We start from the raw sequence: 18,630 nt of genomic DNA on the forward strand, positions 1-18,630 counted from the left end.
GTTAATCATTAATATATATTAGAGCGAGAAAGAGAAAATATATGTTAATATCGTTTTGATCGTTGTCCTTTTTTATCGCTAGCACACTTCGAGGTGTTTCATTAGAATCACAACCCACGGGCGTTGGCTACCCCTGTTGGATTTCTGCCTGCCGCGCAAAAAGGCGCCGAGTGGGGAAGGGGAGGGGCCCCTTCAAGCGGTCCAGCCTAAGGAAAAGGGGGAAGCCTCGCCGAGGTTGCGTTTCTGTGTGTCTGTGCGAGGGCAGGAGCTGCTCAGCCCGCCAGCTGCCTGCCTGCCTGCCTGCCTTCCTGCCGTCTCCTCTGGGCGTGCTCAGCCGGCGCCGCCGGATGGGAGGGAGAGAAGAAGGAGGCTGAGCGGAGCTCCGGAGAGCAGCTCTCATCCGGCTGGGCGATGGCCGCAGCCCCGATCCTGGGTCTCCTGCTTCTGTCGCGGCTCTACTCCCGAGGAGACAGCGCGGGGCTCGGCCGGGCGGGGGCTGAGAGCCAGCAGGAGGCGGAGGTGAGGCTCCCAAGAGCAGGGGAGGGAGGGGTTAATGCCCAGATTTCTTCCCAAGAAAGAGGTGCTCATGAACTCTGCTGGCTAACTGGATGCAAATGAGTTTCTGTTTTTAAAACCCGGGCTTACTCAATTTTGTGTGTGTGTGTGTGTGTGTGTGTGTGTGTGTGTGAGAGAGAGAGAGAGAGAGAGAGAGAGAGAGAGAGAGAGAGAGAGAGAGAGAGAGAGAGCCCTCTCCAACTTTCAGAAACACCAGCATGTAGAGAAATATTACCTTCCTGGGCACCTTCAGACTGGTGGGTTTTTATTTTATTTTAATGTGGGTGTTTCCTGCAATAATTTTAAATTTTATTTTAATGTGGGTGTTTCCTGCAGGGCATCCTTGGTAGGTTTATTCTGATTTAGTTTGTGCCGAGATGCGTCCCCAATGCTATCATGCTATTGCTGTCTGGAACATAAATCAGAGGAATAAATGTGTGGCAGAAAGTTGCAAGACTCCAGCAGGGAGCTATGAGTTATGCCCTGATGGGAAAGGAAGCTGAGTGACAGCTCCCAAAATCTGCAGACACAAACAGCAGAGAAGGGACCATAGCTCTGTGGTCAGAGCATCTGTCTTGCATTCAGAAGGTCCCAAGTTCAATTCCTGGCATCTCCAGGTAGGGCTGAGAGAGAGAGAGCCCTGCCTGAAATCTTGGGGAGCTGCTGCCAGTCAGTATAGGGAATACTGATTCAGATGGACCCAATGGTCTAACTCAGTTTGAAGCAACTGCCCATGTTCCTATTCAATTGTGCCATTAACCAGAGGCATGAGGACTGGAATTTTTTTATTTTTAGGTGCAGGTCGGTAGCTCAGTGCTAGAGCACCCGCCTTGCTTGCAGAAGGTCCCAAATTCAATCCCTGGCATCTCCAGGTAGGGCTGGAAGAGACCCCCCAGCCTAAAATCCCAGAGAGCCTCTGCCAGTCAATGTATACAGTACTGAGCTAGGTGAATCAATGATCTGACTCGGTCTCCTATGTTCCTAGAATTCAAAGGGGTGTGTGTTTGTTCTTAATTATCTGCCTAATGTTCCAGGGCAACAAATGAAAACACAATATTTTTTTTTTTTAAAAAAAACCTGTTTAAAGCAATTTACAATTACAGTGGTACCTCGGGTTACATACGCTTCAGGTTACATATGCTTCAAGTTACAGACTCTGCTAACCCAGAAATAGTGCTTCAGGTTAAGAACTTTGCTTCAGGATGAGAACAGAAATCGTGCTCCGGCGGCACGGCGGCAGCGGGAGGCCCCATTAGCTAAAGTGGTGCTTGAGGTTAAGAACAGTTCCAGGTTAAGAACAGAGCTCCAGAACAAATTAAGTACAAATTAAGAAGCTGTACCACGAATGGGCCTGGCCTGGTGCATTTCTCCTGTGAGAGTGAGTTCCATAGTTTCTCAACTGTGTGAAGAAGCCCTTCCTTTTATCTGTTCCGAAACTTCCAACTTCATTGGATGCCCATTTCTGGTGTTATGAGAGGGAGAAAATTTTTTCTCTGTCCACTTTTTCCGTGCCCATATATCATTTTATAAACTTCTTTTGTGCCATCTCTTACTCATCTATTCTCTGGACTAAGAAGTCCCAAACCATACAACCTTTCACCATAGGGGGGTCACTCCACCCTCCTTCATCTACAACACCCTTTTTGAGTTACAGATAGGTAGCCGTGTTGGTCTGCCATAGTCAAAACAAAAAAATTCCTTTCACACGAAAGCTCATACCAAGAACTAACTTAGTTGGTCTTTAAGGTGCTACTGGAAGGAATTTTTTTGTTTTGACCCTTTTTGAGGTGAGACGACCAGTATCCAAATGCAGTCTCACCATAGATTTGTATAACGGTATTAGGATACAGTGGTACCTTGGGTTAAGAACTTAATTTGTTCCGGAGGTCTGTTCTTAACTTGAAACTGTTCTTAACCTGAAGCACCACTTTAGCTAATGGAGCCTCCCGCTGCCACCGCGTGATTTCTGTTCTCATCCTGAAGCAAAGTTCTTAACCCGAGGTACTATTTCTGGGTTAGCGGAGTCTGTAACCTGAAGTGTCTGTAACCTGAAGTGTCTGTAACCCGAGGTACCACTGTAGTGGCAGTTTTATTTTGACCCTTGTGGCTCCTCCCAGCTCTACAGTCCTATGCTTTTCATTTCATTTCCTAATGATCCCTTGCATGGAGTTTGCCTTTTTCGTAGCAACCGCACATTGCATTGACATCTCCATTGAGCTATCCACTACAACCCCAAAGTCTCGTTCCTGGTCCATCACCTCCAGTTCACACCCCGTGAGTCTATATGTGAAATTAAGATTGGTTACTCCCAAACAATTTAGCATCATCAGCAAAAGTGGCCACTTCACTGCTCACTCCTAACTCTACAGTAGATCCCTTATAAACAAGCTAAAAAGCACACAATACATCTGCACTCAATACATCTCTTTCTTTACATGCCTTCCTGGCCTGTGGCTTTCTGAGCACAGCCTCTGGCCCACACCATCTGGAGAGCTTTCTTTTGTCTGTATTCAACCCATCCTCCATTATGCTAAACAAGGATCTGAGAGGCAGAAGGCTATGGAAAGGTCTCCTGTTTGTTTCCTGCCTTATGGAATATTCTATAGAAAAGGGCATTTCCTCCTTTGCAGGCTTGGAGGGAGAACAGGGTGGGGGAAGAGAGGCTGTTTGGAGTCTTAAAAGTGGCTATTTGCTATGGTCTCAGGATCGAGGGCAGAGCCTTGAAAGCTGTCATCTAGCTGATCTATCAATTTTAATCTATCTATCTCTAAGCTGGATGCCTTCATCTAATCAGTTAAGATTGCGCTGCTGATATCTGGAGAGCTTGTAACCAGAATTAGGCTCTGCCTGGGGGAAGAGGAGGAGGTGAACAAATGTCTTCTAACTCAGCACTGGTGTGCAAAAAGGAAGAGAAAAACCTACATCATAGTGTCACTGTGAGAACAAAATGGGGGCAGAGGGACAGTGCATACCACTTTGTGTTTCTTTTATGCTTGCTTTTCTTAACATACTGAATGCATTTCCCCCCAGTGTCCCCCAAATTTCATGATCGCTGAAGTACATCCCACCTGACCCCTGAATTAAAATTGGGGGCACAACTTCACTGTCCCACCTGAAACAAGCTGTATGTTTTTAGCATGCAAAGGTAGAAATCTCATGTTCCTTTTCAAACACTTTAATGACAAACATTACTGTGGTCCACCAGTTATGCTTTTCATCATCATCATCATCATCATGTCACCTCCAGCTATTTTGGGAGAAGACTTTTCCTGACCTGCTTAGCTTAGGAGCTCATACACAGTGTCCTGCTGTGATTAGACAGGCTGCTTCCAGATTTTGCCATTTTGGGGTGGGATTCAGTTGTGCTGCATGGCATTTATATCCCATATTTTCTCCAAGGAGCTCAAGTACATGTTTCTGCTCTCTTCACATTCGAGCCCCACAACTGTGGTAATTGTACTTTACAGAGTTGTGCAGAAGTTGCCCTGGGTCGTTTGACCCTTTTTTAATAGTTCTCTTTTCTCCTAGAAAAACCACGCAACACTTGCTTTTCAAAGTTTAAAAACAACATATGACTTGTACCTGCTGTACTTGCTCTGGTCGGATTGAATGTACAAGAGAGGTAGCTGATACTTGTGTTACTGAAACATATTACATGGATTTGTATCTGAGACTGACTGATATTTACAGACTGGCTCTGAGGACAGGTAGCAGCGTACACAACACACTTGCTGCTTTCACTGTTGAAACTCTCACACAGTTGATAACTGAACTTGGGGCGAAATGCCTCAGTATATATGACATCACCAGATTCTGTGCTATAGCATTAACCCTTTGCATAACATTTTGGCTGCACCATTCCCACAACAACAACCCTGTGAAATAATTTGGACTGAGAGGCAGGGACTGGCTCAAGGTCACCCAGTGAGCTTCCATGTGACTGTGTGGGAATTTGAACCCCGATCTCTCCCAGGTCCTACTGTGACACTCTAACCATTACACCACACTGACTCTCATTCACATGCTGGCAAATTCAGGTTCTCCAATTAAATTCAGACATATATTTTTTATCACACGTTCACGATGATTTGTGCTCATGGTGCTTTTGGGGCAGCCACACACGATTCTGCTTTCAGTACTGTTTGTTCCTGCAAAGGTTTCAGGGTGGTCACCCTGCTTCATTTCCAGTCAGTGCGAACACAGTACCTTCCTGCTGAAATCCCATAACTCTTTCATATTACAAATGTTCTGGTTAATTTTTGTCCCGCTTTTGTTGCACTATAACCCTTCTGGACAGCAGCAATGTGGTAGCATTGGGGAAGCATTGCAGAACAAGCTGAAGCAGAATATATCCAGAATACAGTGGTACCTCGGGTTACAAACGCTTCGGGTTACAGACTCTGCTAACCCGGAAGTAGTACCTCGGGTTAAGAACTTTACTTCAGGATGAGAAGTGTGGCAGCGGTGCAGTGGCAGTGGGAGGCCCCATTAGCTAAAGTGTTACCTCAGGTTAAGAACAGTTTCAGGTTAAGAACGGACCTCCAGAATTAATTAAGGTACCACTGTACCAGAGGTACCACTGTATATGCAGAAAATACCCTCTCTTACTAGGCTGGAACTCATGGGCAGCCAGTGAAGCTGAATGTTGGAAGATTCAGGACAGATAAAAGTGCTTCTTCACGTTAAACTATGGAACTCACTCCTGCGGCAGCCAGTGATGTCCACCCACTTGGATGGCTTTAACGGAGAATTAGGCAAATTCATGGAGGAGAAGACTATGTTCTGCCTCCACAGCTGGAGGCAGCAATACTCCTGAATACCAGTTGCTGGCAACCACAAAAGGTGGCTTCTCATAGGGACCTGGTGGCCACAGTGAGAACAAGATGCTAGACTTGATCCAGCAGGATCGCCTTAAGTTCTTACATGCAAAAACTTGCCATTCGCAAGGGGCCCAAGGTTGATTTGGCGCTTTTGCAAACAAAAAGAGTAAAATAAGCGCCAAGTAGAGTCTAACAAAGAGGAGTTTCATCAATGTCCCCTAGCACTGCTGAAACAGGGGAAAGGCATGTGGAGTCTCACCTTTGTCTTTTTGGTGGGTTTAAGTCGACCTTCCCAAGCCAGCACCTTCCAGAGGTTTTGGACTACAACTCCCACCAGCCCCAGCTGGCGCGGATGGGATTTGTAGTCCATAACAGCAAGAGGGTTGGGCCCCTGGCTGGGAAAGGCTCGTTTAAGTACTTCTGAGTGGTCCAGCATTAGTGAAATTGACACATACCCTCCAACATGCCTGGGAGGAAAACAGGGATACAGTCGTACCTCGGGTTACCTACGCTTCAGGTTACATACGCTTCAAGTTACAGACTCCACAAACTCAGAAATAGTACCTCGGGTTAAGAACTTTGCTTCAGGATGAGAACAGAAATGGGGCTCCAGTGGCACGGTGGCAGCAGGAGGCCCCATTAGCTAAAGTGGTGCTTCAGGTTAAGAACAGTTTCAGGTTAAGAACGGACTTCTGGGACGAATTAAGTACTTAACCCGAGGTACCAATGTATGAGTCTTTTGGGGCCGAGCTCCCAGGTGAATCATGTGACTTGCATGAGAGCACGGTGCCCAAAAGCCTGCATCTTTCAGGGCCACGATCTCGCAGGAGCCAAGCAGGACATTCCAGGAGCCCATCAGAAGCTGAGATGGCTTCTTTAATTTCCAGGATGTCCCGCTTAAAATGGGCCGGTTGAGGGGTATGTATGTTGGCAAGGTTTCTCCCCAATGTTGACTGCTTCACAAAAGGTGAAAATTGGAGGGTGGGGCAGTGGGAAGACCTGAGTCTTGGAGATATTCTCTGCTGTGGAAAGGGAGGAAAAATCTTACCAAACACTCCTATACAGGAAGAGAGAGAGTGGACAGATCCACACAATATGATTAAAGCTTCCAGTTCCGTCACCAGGGGATTTAAAGGTACAGATACTTAGGATTTTGTTATGCCATCTCCACTTTACCTGATGAAGGACCTGCTAAGGCTGAAATGTGCAGGATTATAAACTTTTGGATATTAAACCGTTTCTCTCTCTATTAATCTCTTTTTAGAAGATAGCCTTGAAGATTTCTAATGCAGAAAGACTGGAAATCTAAGCCTAATGTTAAACAATAGTATGAAATTTTGTTAGTTTTTATTAGATTTTTTGTGATTGTATTTATTGTAATTGTAAGCTTTTAAAATGGTTTTTAATATTGTGTCTTAGATTGTAACCCATCCTGGCACTTTAGGGTGAAAGGCAGGTAATAAATTAAAACAACAACAATAATTCCCACCCCCTCATTTTGCCTGGATTTCCCTTTTGCTGCAAGGACAGAGTAACAGCAGCAAAAAAAATGAAAATAAAACAAAGACCCTCCTGTCTCCTCTCCATCCCCCTCACCCCAGGTCTGCTGTCCCAGGTATGTGGCATCTCACATCAAGCAGGCCTTGGGGCGGAGGGTCTCTGATGACTGCCTGGCTCTCCACAGAAATAGAAAAATTTATGGCCTCTGCCTTTTTGTTCCATGGGGTGGTGTTTATGTCTGGAATCTGGGCTGATAAGGGGAAGGGAGAACAGAGCCGGCACTCACACTCACTCTGGAATGAAGAGGCTAGGCTCAGCCGGACTGAATGGACTGTAAACAAAAGCTCAGGTTTTTTTGCAGTTCGGAAGGGGAGCCACTTCTTGGCAGGAGTAAAAGGTGCACAAAGAGAAATTGAAGTGACATCAGGATCCACCACCATGCCTACGAAAAGTGCTTGGAAGCTTTAGCTGTTCCAGAATGCTGCGTCCAGGCTGCTGACTGGGTCCAGTTACAGGGAGCATGTCACTTCCCTGTGAAAACCAGCTTGTTGCTGGTTTAATTTTTCTGAATGTTTTAATTTGTTTTTTTCTTTAAAAATGTCCTTGTTTTCTTCTATTTGTAAATCATTTTGAGGTTTCTTACAATCAAGCAGCGTATGAATTTATAATAATACAATACAATACAATATAATACAGGCTTCCTCAACCTCCGCCCTCCAGATGTTTTGAGGCTACAATTCCCATCATCCCTGACCACTGGTTCTGCTAGCTAGGGATCATGGGAGTTGTAGGCCAAAAACATCTGGAGGGCCGAGGTTGAGGAAGCCTGATTAATATAATATAATATAATATAATATAATATAATATAATATAATATAATATAATATATAATAACATTTACTGCATAATCTCTGGGCAGTAGGATCCTCTGTGCATAAGATCAACATTTTCTGACAATCTTGATCTAATTTTTAATCACCCTCTCCTTTTGATTTTAGAAGTTCCTTAGAAAATATGGCTACTTTGGGTCCATGCACCGAGGGTTGGATCCAGCTGAATTCTCAGAGGCCATTAGGTAAGTGTGGCGGCTGTCCTGTGGCTGCCACCATTGTCAATCTGGCCTTGTCCCAAGTTTGTCAATGTGGGATGGAACATGCAGAGGCAGACCCTTCCTCCTCCTTCCATTTTATTTACCTTTATGTCCAGGGCTAGCCAACGAGGTGCCAACCAGAAGTTGTGGACTACAAGGCCCATTGTCCCTGGCCATTGACCATGCTGACTGGGGCTGATGGGAGTCGAACAACATTAGGAGGCCTACAGGTTCCTGCACTGCGGCACCCAATGATGTTGCAAGGTCTAAGGGCACGAGGGCACCACCTCGTCCACGAGTGCCAGTGTTGTGAGAGAGGGAGAGGAGCTTTTCCCCATGAGCATTCTGGAGTTTTGTACTTGTCTAGCTATTGGGGTGCATTAGCATTCATGTGTCATCCGTGGGGGAGCATTGCTGAATGACCCATAAAGCAGAATAAACCCACCGCTAGGGCACTATTATTGCGTCAAAGCCTTGTTGCAGAACACGCCCACAATAAAACGCCTGTCTGGAGGGGTCCATAAATTAACACGTGCGCATTTTATTAAAGCGTCGTCTCCCTGCTTGCTCTCTCTTAAGACGCAGAGTGAGTGGGCTGCCTCGGGAGGACAGCGCCAGGCAGATTCTGGAGGCCTGCATGTTAGCTTTACTTCAACTGCTTTAAGACATTCTGCTTTAAGACAGCTGCGTTGGAATCGCAGCTCCCCCAACTCTCAAGCCTGGCCCGTAAAACCCATCCCGTTCTGCTCAGCCTTGCTGCTCTCTCTCTCACTCGGAGCACAGAGTGAGGCCTCTGCTCTGTCGTTTTCCCTTGTATGGGCCTAGCCTCCTGTGGAGGACAAGATCTGTACAAACGTTGCTATTCGGGCCCGGCTGGAAGATTCCAGAAATGCCATTGCTGCATTCTGGACCCCAGCCATCTTCAAACACTCCTTCTGAGAATTTATTATTATTATTATTATTTAAATTTTCTCCCTCCACCCTTATCCCACTGTCGCCGCCAAAGCCCACTATTGAAAGTACTTCCCTGTTCAAAAAACAAATGCCATAAAGTTACACTGCGTGTTTCAATCATATGAGGCCACTGCTTTATGGCAGGGTGAAGGGGACAGTGAGGTGTAGTAGTTAGAGCACTATACTAGGGTTTGGGGAGGGGGGCAGACCAGGGTTCCAGTCCTGATTCAGCCATGCAGCTCAGCTGGGTGACCCTGGGGGCCAGGCCCTGCCTCTCAGCCTAACCTACCTCACAGGGTTGTTGTGAGGGTAAAGTGGGGAAAGGGAGAAACATGTGCACACCACCTTGAGCTGCTTGGAAGAAAAGGTGTGATATAAATGTAATAAATAAATTTTTCACCCGGGCTGCCAAGCAGCCAAGAACCTGGGACCTTTTGCATTCAGAGGGTTGCCTCTGTTACAACTCTTCCCCCCAAAATTAGGCAAGATTCTAGTCCTCATGGATCTGGATAAAGGGCTAGTTTAAATGGGAACATGGGAAGCTGTCTTATCCAGAGTCAGACCACAGGTCCATCCAGTTCAGGATTGTCCACACTGACTGGCCAGCTGCCCTCCAGGAGTTCAGACATGAGTCCCTCCCAGTCCTCCCTGGAAATGCCATTGGAGATTGAACCCGGCACCGTCTGCATGCAAAGGAGATGCTCTACTGCTGAGCCACGGCCCATCCTTCAAGGTACAGCCCTCGGTTCCTCAGGGGAACTTGTGGCCTCTTGCATCCCAGGTGAGAATCAGACACAGGCCACACACAACCCATACATTTAAAGCACATGGCTTCTTCCCCCAAAGAATCGTGGGAACTGTAGTTTGTGATGACTGCTGGGGTTGGAGTTTGGTGAGGAGAAAGCTACTGTGCCCAGGAATCTCCTGGGGAAGCCATGTGCTTTAAGTATGTGATGCGGATCTCAATCTAGAGACCTAGACCAACAAGCATCATCGGCCAACCAAGTCCTCCTCTCTTGCAGGGAATTCCAGTGGGTGTACCACCTGCCCCTCAGCGGTGCCCTCGACGCCTCCACCATCCGCCACATGAGCCTCCCCCGATGCGGTGTGAATGACCTAGACAGCCGATCCGCATGGAAGGACCGGGTGGATTCGATGCTTTTGGGAAAGACAGTCAGGAGGAGGCGCCGGAAACGGTTCTCTCATCAGAGTAAGTCTTTCTGGGGCTTTCCTCTGAGCACTTTCCCCCTCTCAGTGCCCCTCTTTTCTTGCTCCCGTGCCACAGCCTCTGGTGTGGTGCAGCCTGCCTTCTCTTTTGCTCCTCTATCCCACCCCGACTTCATGCAAATCCAGGATTGTGATGCAGCACTACAAATCCTCCAATGATGGGGCTGTATGATGACAGCCTTACGTTCATATGTACATAGGAAGATAGTGAAAATGTCCTGCTGGTGGCCAATGTCACCAGACTTCACTGTCCCTCCTATGGGACCAGGAGTATTCAGTGGCTGAGTGTGCTTGACTGTGTTAGGCTGCAGGGTCAGAGCCATTGCAGCCCTCTGGGGAAGGGCTGTGACTCAGTGAAGGGCATCTGCTTTGCATGCACAAGGTTCAGTCCCGGACAGCATCTCCAAGCAGGGCTGGGATTATTTTGTGCATGAAAAACCTGGCGATCTGCAACCATTCAGTGCAGACAATGCTAAGCTGGATGGACCAGTAGTCTGATTCACTCTAAGGCAGTGGTTCCCAACCTTTTTTTGGCCATGCCCCACCTAAGCATCTCTTAAATCCTGACGCCCCCATCCCTGTGACATATAATTCTTATTATTCAAAAAGTGAACTCCTATTCACGTGGTAAAAGGTAAAGGTAAAGGTCCCCTTTACCTTTAACTCCAGTCGCAAATGACTCTGGGGGTTGCGGCACTCATCTCGCTTTACTGGCCGATGGAGCCGGCGTTTGTCTGCAGACAATTTTTCCGGGTCATGTGGCCAGCATGACTGAGCCACTTCTGGCAAAACCAGAGCAGCGCATGGAAACGCCATTTACCTTCCCGCTGAAGCGGTACCTATTTATCTACTTGCACTTTAACGTGCTTATGAACTGCTAGGTTGGCAGGAGCTGGGACCGAGCAACAGGAGCTCATCCCGTTGTGGGGATTTGAACCGCCGACCTTCTGATTGGCAAGTCCTAGGCTCAATGGTTTAGAAAGCCTAAAAAGCCATTGACTGGTCTAAACAAGCTTCCAAATTGCCCCCCTTAAAAATCAAATTGCCCCACGTTGGGAACCACGGCTTTAAGGCAACTTGCTGTGGTCTCTACAGACTCTCAGTTAGAACTGCATCACTCCCAGAAAGACGTCAACCAGGTTTGCATCACATATTGCTAGATTTTTATACAGTACTTACAGATGCAGAATTAGAAGTGATGACTATCATTTAAATAGAAATACCCCTCATAACAGTGGAAGATAATGACCAGGAAAGCTGTGTGTCTGCACAGTTTGCTGTCCAGGCACTGTTGATGGGTGACTTCAAGGCCCTGGATACTCTCCCTTGGTCACTCCTGGAGCTTCCTGCCCCCCAGCTGAGCAGTTTAAGGAAGCCTCCCTGCCCCTCCAGCTTGTGTGAGCCAGAGTGGTGTGGGGGCTTGCTCAGCTGGAGGGCTGGGCAATATCTCTCGCCTAAGGTGGGAAGAAAGAAGTAGCCAAGATACATTCCAGACAGCATGATATAACAGTATATCACGATTTTATCTGCTGATATACAGTGGTACCTTGGGTTACATACGCTACAGGTTACATACACTTCAGGTTACAGACTCCGCTAATCCAGAATTAGTGCTTTAGGTTAAGAACTTTGCTTCAGGATAAGAACAGAAATCGCGTAGTGGCAGCGGCAGGCCCCATTAGCTAAAGTGGTGCTTCAGGTTAAGAACAGTTTCAGGTTAAGAACAGACCTCCAGAACGAATTAAGTACTTAACCCGAGGTAACACTGTATCACGTTGTTGAAAAGCATATATCACCCAGCCCTGTTGTCAACCTTGCCATGCTAATCCTTGCTAAGCTTGGCAGGTGGGAAAGACTGGCCTGGGGAGACCATCTTAAAGACCAGGCAGGTTTGTCAGTCTTCTAGGCTTTCTGGTTCTTCTGAACCATTTAGGATGTCATAGTTCACAGCCAGCACTTTGCACCATGAAAGCCGCAGGCAGGATCTTGCTTTTAGGAGCAGTTAAAGTAAGCTCTGAACAATATTCTTGTGCATTGCAAAAATCCAGGTGCTGGGACTGGACTTTCCCCGTTTACCAGATCCCCTGCCTGGAGATCTTTCCTAGACAGCCGAATGAGCAGCTGTGCTTTAGGCCAGCCGTGGGAAATGTAAAATGGGGAGATTAGGCAATTGCTCTAGGAGGCCTCAAACTGTGCCTGACAAGGAAGCATCTGTTCCCGACGGCGGGGGAAGAAAAAGCCAGGGCTCTGCGGCCCAATTTGCCTCTGTGTTGTTTTCACATGTCTGTCCTTTCTGACATGAAGCAGACCACTCTGTTGGCACGACTCCCGCATTCTCGCACCCTTCTGCAATTAAGCCTAACTATATGTCAGCGGGATAGCGCTGTGTAATGTAGCAACAACTTGGGTGACTGACAGCTTAGCACTTAATGCAAAAGAATGTAAGAAGACCCCTGCAGTTGGATCAAGACCAAAAGTCCAGCACTCTGGTCTCCTGGTGGTCAACCAGGTGCCCTAATGGGCAGGGAGAGTCTGATGGGTGTTTGTTTTGATTCGGGAATAAACAGCAGGTTTTCTGGGGGACACACAAGAAAAACATCTTGGATCATCACAGGACAAACAGAAGAGTTTTGCACCAGAAGGACCCTCTGGACTAGACCCATCTTAGCTCCATCTTAACTTCTTCTCCACTGCCCTCCAACTCGCTCCTGCAAAGAAACACACCTGGGATTGGATTGGCATTTAGAAATATGAGTATCTTCCCTCTGGGAACATGACTACAGCTTGAATCCATTCCAGGGATCCTCGAGGGCAGCGCTCAGATGTTTGAGTCATGTTTCAAGAACGGAATTTAATCACTGCAATTGCTTGGGGGGGAGTTAAAACAGGTTTGCACCACGCCCAGGGTTAGGTGTGACTTTTCAGCCCTGCTGCGGGTTGCAATGGGAGATTGGGGGGGGGGTGCACAGAAAGTCAGGAGGCCACAATTGTTTGCTAGCCTGCATTAGTCATTTGAGACTGGGGGGCGTGGAGGACCAGTTTATGTTTACCATTTTATAGGTCTTCCAGCCCAGTCACCTAGAGACATTTTTTAATCACTGGAGGAGAGTGCCTGATTACATGTCTTGACATGAATCAGGCTTTTGACAGGCACTGTGTCCAAGGGGAATATTCTGAAAACCTTGATAACAAGTTTATCAGCATGGAGTTTTTATTATTTCCCAGAAAGTAAAATTCTATGATTCTATGATTCTCAGTAAGAAGAGAGTTATTTGTTTACTGGTTCTGTTAAAAAGGCAAGCAATCTTTGCATATTATTATATGCATGTGCACTGTAACCAGCACATAAACAGATAAATGATAATGATAATATTATTTAATTCCCTCCCAGCCCCAATCGGAGGTATACTAGGCTCCCTTGACATCTGCCTCAATAGTTCTTGTGAGCTCATTGTTTATCCTGTGTCCTAGCAGGAAGCCAGCCCTCTCCCCAACAGAGAGGAAACATTTTTGTAAGAGGTTTTCAAGCTAAAAGAATATTTTCTTGTCTCTTTGTCTGGAGTTAGGAGGGGAGAGAAGTCTTGTTCAGTTCACGTTTAAAAGGGAACCTACCTGATTTTGCCATTTCCAAAACAACATGCAAATTTCCAGTTACAGATAGGTAGCCGTGTTGGTCTGCCATAGTCAAAACAAAAAAAAATCCTTCCAGTAGCACCTTAAAGACCAACTAAGTTAGTTCTTGGTATGAGCTTTCGTGTGCATGCACACTTCTTCAGATACTTCTTCAGGTATCTGAAGAAGTGTGCGTGCACACGAAAGCTCATACCAAGAACTAACTTAGTTGGTCTTTAAGGTGCTACTGGAAGGAATTTTTTTTTGTTTTAACATGCAAATTGAAACACAGCCGTGCACACTCCTCCGAATTTTGCATTGCAGTTCTGCAGCTGAGTAATGGGTAGGGGGAAATGCAGATCTTAGGGTACAAGGTGTATAAAAATGCAGATATTAGTGAAAACAATGCTCAAAAATTCATTAGATCAGGCAAAATTGTCTTGCAGAAATGTGTGTGTTAGGATACATTGAATACAAAATTGTGTATATTGGGAGGGATTTGCACTAAAATACTGGTGGATTTTCATGAGGACTTCAAATGAGCCTTAGGAAGAACTTTGTGACAGTAAGAGCTGTTTGACAGTGGAGTGAACTCCCTTGGAAGGCATTGAACTCTCCTTCGTAGGAGATTTTAAAGCAGAGGTTGGATGGCCATGTGTCAGGCATTCTTGAGCTGTCATTCCTGCATTGCAGGGGGTTGGACGAGATGACCCTTTGAGTACCTTCCGACTCCTCCAATCTATGATTCTGTCTCTTCCTTTTTATAGGTGGCAAATGGTACAAGCGACACCTGACTTACCGAGTGGTGAACTGGCCCCGGTACTTACCTGAGCATCAGGTGCGCCAGGCAGTGAAAGCAGCCTTTGAGCTCTGGAGCAATGTCTCCTCTTTGGTTTTCTGGGAGGCTGCGGGGGATCCCGCCGACATCCGCCTGACCTTCTTCCATGGGGACCACAACGATGGTGTGGACAATGCCTTTGATGGACCAGGTACTCCTGTCCTCCCTTTGTAAGCCCTTGGAAAAGGGATGGCAAAGCCCTGGCTTGCCAGATGTTGGCGGGCTCCTAACGTCCATAATCCTTTGTTGCTGGCCAGGCTGGCTGATGCTGGTAGGAGTTGGGAGTCCCACAACACCCAGAGGGCTGAAAGTCTCCCACCCATGCCTTCTGGAAAGGAAATGGCCCAATAGTGGAATAGTTCCAGGTTCAATCCCTGATAGCATCTCCAGGTACACTTGTACCTTGGAAGTCGAACAGCTTAGTTTTCAAATGTTTTGGCTCCCGAACATCGCAAACCCGGAAGTGACTGTTCCGGTTTGCAAACTATTTTTGGAAGCTGAACGCCCGATGGGGCTTCTGCGGCTTCTGATTGGCTGCAGGAGTTTCCTGCAGCCAATCAGAAGCCGTGTTCTGGTTTTCAAACATTTTGGAAGGCGAACGGACTTTCAGAATGGATTCCGTTTGACTTCCAAGGCACGGCTGTACTTCCAAGTGTTTGGCCATTCCTCAGCGGGAAGGTTTGGTTTGGGGCTTTGGTGAAATGGGTATTTTACAGTGTCTACAACAGTTACCCCAGTTTCCAAATATGCCTCTGGATCCCTCAAAAAAGGTTAGGGACCCCTGATCTTTTCTTTTACAGTTGTGCTGATTGAGTGTTCAAAAACAACAGCACACAGACAAGACAACAAAGAAATGAACTATGCATGAATAAAAGAAACAGAAAGCTCAATTCACTTTTACAGGGATCATAATAAAATAGATTTCTCCAAGGGACATTTTGGATGTAAGAGTCACAGGTTGATAAGGTAGCCTCGCCGCAGGGAGGCATGTGAAGTGCAGTGTGCTAGTTTTATATGCATATTGATGGAGATCACACAACATCAACATGGTCTTGTTTTGAAACCTCTGTTAGAACCCTCTGTGGTAGACTCCCCTTCACTGGAAGTTTTTGAGCAAAGGTTGTATGGCCATACATCGGGGATTCTTCAGCTGTGATTCCTGCATTGCAGGGGGTTGGACTAGATGACCCTTGGGATTCCTTCTGATCCTAAAATTCTGTGATCCCATTAAATGCTCAGGCAAAGCAATCCCCCACACCCTCCCAAGCCAGCCATGCCTAGAGGGACCCAATGCAAACTTCCTGTGTTTAGCAATTTTGAGTCTGACTGCAGCTTCTTGTGAGAAATGGCAGAATTTGAGTCGATTTCATTGGCCAGGAGAACTACCACAGGGTCCAGGGTTCGAGATTGCTTCACTTTTTAAACATGATTTTTGGCGTGATTAGCTTAATCCATGCCTTGCATGGTCTCTGTGGAAAATGAAGGGTGGTTTACGAGTATTTTTGATAAACAGAAGGAATCATTTGGTCTCCACGAAGACGGGTTGCAGAAAAGAGGACTCCTGCCTTTTAATGTGTGGATGAGACCGCTGCGCTTGGGAAGTCTAATGGCATCTCCTCTCTCACCCCCAGGGGGCGCCCTGGCACATGCCTTCTTCCCCCGCCGGGGCGAGGCTCACTTCGACAATGACGAGAGGTGGTCACTGGACAGCAGGAAGGGGCGCAACCTCTTTGTGGTGGTGGCGCATGAGATCGGCCACACTCTGGGCCTGGAGCACTCCCCTGTGCGCAGTGCCCTCATGTCCCCTTACTACAAGAAGCTGGGCAAGGATTTTGTCCTGAACTGGGATGACATCCTGTCCGTCCAGAACTTATATGGTAAATGTGGTTCGCTTGTGATTTATTGTTATTTTATTGTCTTTAAATCTCACCTCTTCATCCAAGGAGCTCCAGGTGGCGTACATCATTCTCTCCCCTCATTTAATCCCCCCGACAAGCCTGAGAGGTAGACCAGGTCACAGCCAGTGAACTTTATGGTCAAGTGGGGGATCGGAACCCTGGTCTCTTCCAGGTCCTAGTCTCACACACTAACCACTACACCCCATTGGCTCTCACCACTACCACATCCTGTTTTCTTAAGGAGGAGGAACACAGATCCATGGTTTCTCAAGTGGGATGATGCTGAACTGCTGTAAACTAGGGATTGTTTGACAGTCGCACCAATTGCCCTGGATGGTGGTGGGTTCTCAGCACAAAACTGTATGGATATACGTATATAATTTTCCACACCTTTGTTAGGGGTTTTTAAGCAGAGGCTGGATGATCACCTAGCAGGGAAATTGCAGCAAATAGATTTCAGGTGGTTGGAAAGGATGAGCTTTGAGGTCCTTTCCAACCGTGTGAATCATATGAATGGGGATGGGAACTAGGGATCTGGCAGTATTTGTGTCTCTCAGGCCACCTTCATCCCATACATTTAAAGCACCATGAAACCACTTCAAACAGTCATGGCTTCTCCTAAAGAATTCTGGGAGCTGTAGTTTCTTCAGGGTGTTGAGAGTTGTTAGGAGACTCCATTATTCCCTTCCCAGAGCTACAATTCCCAGAGTACCCTGTGAAAAATTAAACCACCCTGGGAGTTGTAGCTGGGCGAGGGGAAAAGGGGCAGCCAAATAACTCTCAGCACCCTTAGCAAACTTCTCATGATTCTTTGGGAAAACCCATGCGATACTGTAGTGCTGTAAACGTACGGTGGGGGGGTGTCCTCAGTTTCTAATTTTCCCATTCTTATGTTCATTTCCACAACATTTTGCAGATTTTCTTTTAAAGTCCTCACGAAAAAGCACCAGCATTTTAGCGCAAACTTTCTGCTAACGCTCACATTCTTGTATGCAATTTTGCCTAATATAGTGCATTTTTATGTTGCTTTAATATATACATTTTTGTATACATTACTAAGAATCATAGAATCAATGAATTGTGGAATTCGAAGGGACCCCAAGGGTCATCTATCGCAAACCCCTGCAATGCAGGAATCACAGCAGCTTAGCTGAGAAACTGCATTGCAGAATTCAGAAGAGTGTGGATTATGAAGAATGACTGTGTTTCTTATGCAACTTTACCTGATATATACACAAAGTGTGCCCTTCGCCTTCTGCTTCAACCCTGACCCACCCTGAGCCTGAAGTCTGGGACAGGTTGCACAGCTAAATACCACATATTTGCATGGACCCAGATTTTTAAATTATATTTCTAGCCTGGCAGTACACTGCTTCTGAACATGGAAGTTCGACATAGGCAGTGCCCATGAGCACTTTCCAAGAATAGACACTAAAGCCCAGTGACTGTTTTGATGGAAGCTTGTGATTTCTTTTTGGCAGGCAAGCCTCCCCGGGGGTCTGTGGTCCAGCTCCCAGGAAAATTATTTGCTCACTTCCAGGACTGGAGCCAGGATCTTGAAGGCACTGAGCACCAGGGCGGTGACCGCAGTTCTCATTACTGCTGGTCATTCTTTGATGCCATAACCATGGGTAAGAAGAGATAGTGCATCAGCTGGAGAATGGGTGCAGGATGGTGGCCAAAGGCCAAACTTGGACAGTAAAATTCCTGTGGAGGCTGTCCTATTGCATTAGGCACAGCCTTTCAGAGTTGTTTTGATTGGATTAAATACTTTGATTTTTCATTTCTTTTCACCTATGGGAGAATGACCTTTCTGGAGTTTCTGTCATCATCATCATCACAAATTATTATTTATAGTCTGCCCATCTGGCTGGATTTCCCCAGCCACTCTGGGTGTCTTATTTTGTACCCCACCCTGCTGACTAAGAAAGATGGTGTTTAAATGCTTAGATAAAAAAGTGTAAATGAATAATGCTCCTTAACAGGTTTTTCAACAGACCATGATCCTAACCCCACTAACCGGGGAGTAAGCCCCATATGTTCAATAGGGCATATTTCTGGGTAAACATTGTTAGGACTGTGCTGTAAGAAACTTTGCACAGACTGCTTTCTGGGCATATTCCTAAGGGAAGCCAA

The 18,630-nt window shown here is 46.6% G+C and overlaps 1 protein-coding gene and 1 long non-coding RNA gene across 3 annotated transcripts in view; one reads left to right on the plus strand and one right to left on the minus strand.

The window, feature by feature from the left end:
* The window catches only part of MMP28 (matrix metallopeptidase 28), a 26,427-nt gene continuing 7,797 nt past the window's right edge, over positions 1–18,630 (plus strand). The window contains exons 1-6 of one of the 2 annotated variants that reach the window (XM_081890457.1): positions 8–519; positions 7,874–7,950; positions 9,942–10,129; positions 14,526–14,747; positions 16,228–16,473; positions 17,976–18,125. In XM_081890457.1, the coding sequence (XP_081746583.1) occupies positions 412–519; positions 7,874–7,950; positions 9,942–10,129; positions 14,526–14,747; positions 16,228–16,473; positions 17,976–18,125 (991 nt within the window). In that variant the 5' untranslated portion in view covers positions 8–411. Of the gene's footprint in view, positions 520–7,873; positions 7,951–9,941; positions 10,130–14,525; positions 14,748–16,227; positions 16,474–17,975; positions 18,126–18,630 lie in introns of both variants that reach the window. The other variant, XM_081890458.1, reaches the window with a different exon arrangement.
* Positions 8,487–11,643, minus strand: LOC309358068. The gene is made up of 2 exons (XR_014163327.1): positions 11,326–11,643; positions 8,487–8,794 (listed from the first exon to the last, which is right to left on the minus strand). It is a non-coding gene; the product is annotated as an uncharacterized lncRNA (long non-coding RNA).

This window comes from Podarcis melisellensis, assembly GCF_964234715.1.
Source record: "Podarcis melisellensis genome assembly, chromosome: 15".
Lineage (NCBI taxonomy): Eukaryota > Metazoa > Chordata > Lepidosauria > Squamata > Lacertidae > Podarcis > Podarcis melisellensis.